Consider the following 489-nt stretch of genomic DNA (forward strand, 5'->3'; position numbering starts at 1 on the left):
CGTGACACGTGTCCCTCATCGATTGCGCGCCCCTCCCCCGCCACGCCAGATAACACCCACACACTCTCGCTTGATGATAAACCTTTTCTTTGATGCTGCCGAGATATCAGTCCGACCATCTCACTCCATAAGCTGATACTACTCGAGTTCCGTGGGCCATTTTCCTCAGTTACTCTTTGGTTTCATTTCTGCTGCAATCTATAACTTTCAAAATTCCACTGTTATATCCATCTACTGTTGTTGATAAATGATACTTATTATGTAATTGATTATGGAATTGTTATCAACACTATCATTATAATAATTTCGCTTGTTATTATTTTAGCACGATTTAAAAAAGATAATAACTTATCATATTCCTTAGCATAATATTCATAATAAAGGACAATGTTATTTCCAGAAAGCCTCAGAAGGGGAGCAGGAGGCGGTGAGGGACGCTCTTCAGAGGGCACACGAGCGTCTGACTGATTCCAAGGAGCCCTTTCTGAA

General features: G+C 41.1%; 2 protein-coding genes across 3 annotated transcripts in view; both read left to right on the forward strand.

The window, feature by feature from the left end:
* The window catches only part of LOC119593192 (high-affinity lysophosphatidic acid receptor-like), a 25,010-nt gene that overhangs the window by 16,076 nt on the left and 8,445 nt on the right, over nucleotides 1-489 (forward strand). The window lies entirely within an intron of this gene.
* The window catches only part of LOC119593193, a gene marked incomplete in the record, with an annotated part of 7,349 nt that extends 6,860 nt beyond the window's left edge, over nucleotides 1-489 (forward strand). The window contains 1 exon segment of the mRNA XM_037942173.1: nucleotides 401-489. Within this exon segment, the coding sequence (XP_037798101.1) occupies nucleotides 401-431 (31 nt within the window).

This window comes from Penaeus monodon, chromosome 31, assembly GCF_015228065.2.
Source record: "Penaeus monodon isolate SGIC_2016 chromosome 31, NSTDA_Pmon_1, whole genome shotgun sequence".
Taxonomy (NCBI): domain Eukaryota; kingdom Metazoa; phylum Arthropoda; class Malacostraca; order Decapoda; family Penaeidae; genus Penaeus; species Penaeus monodon.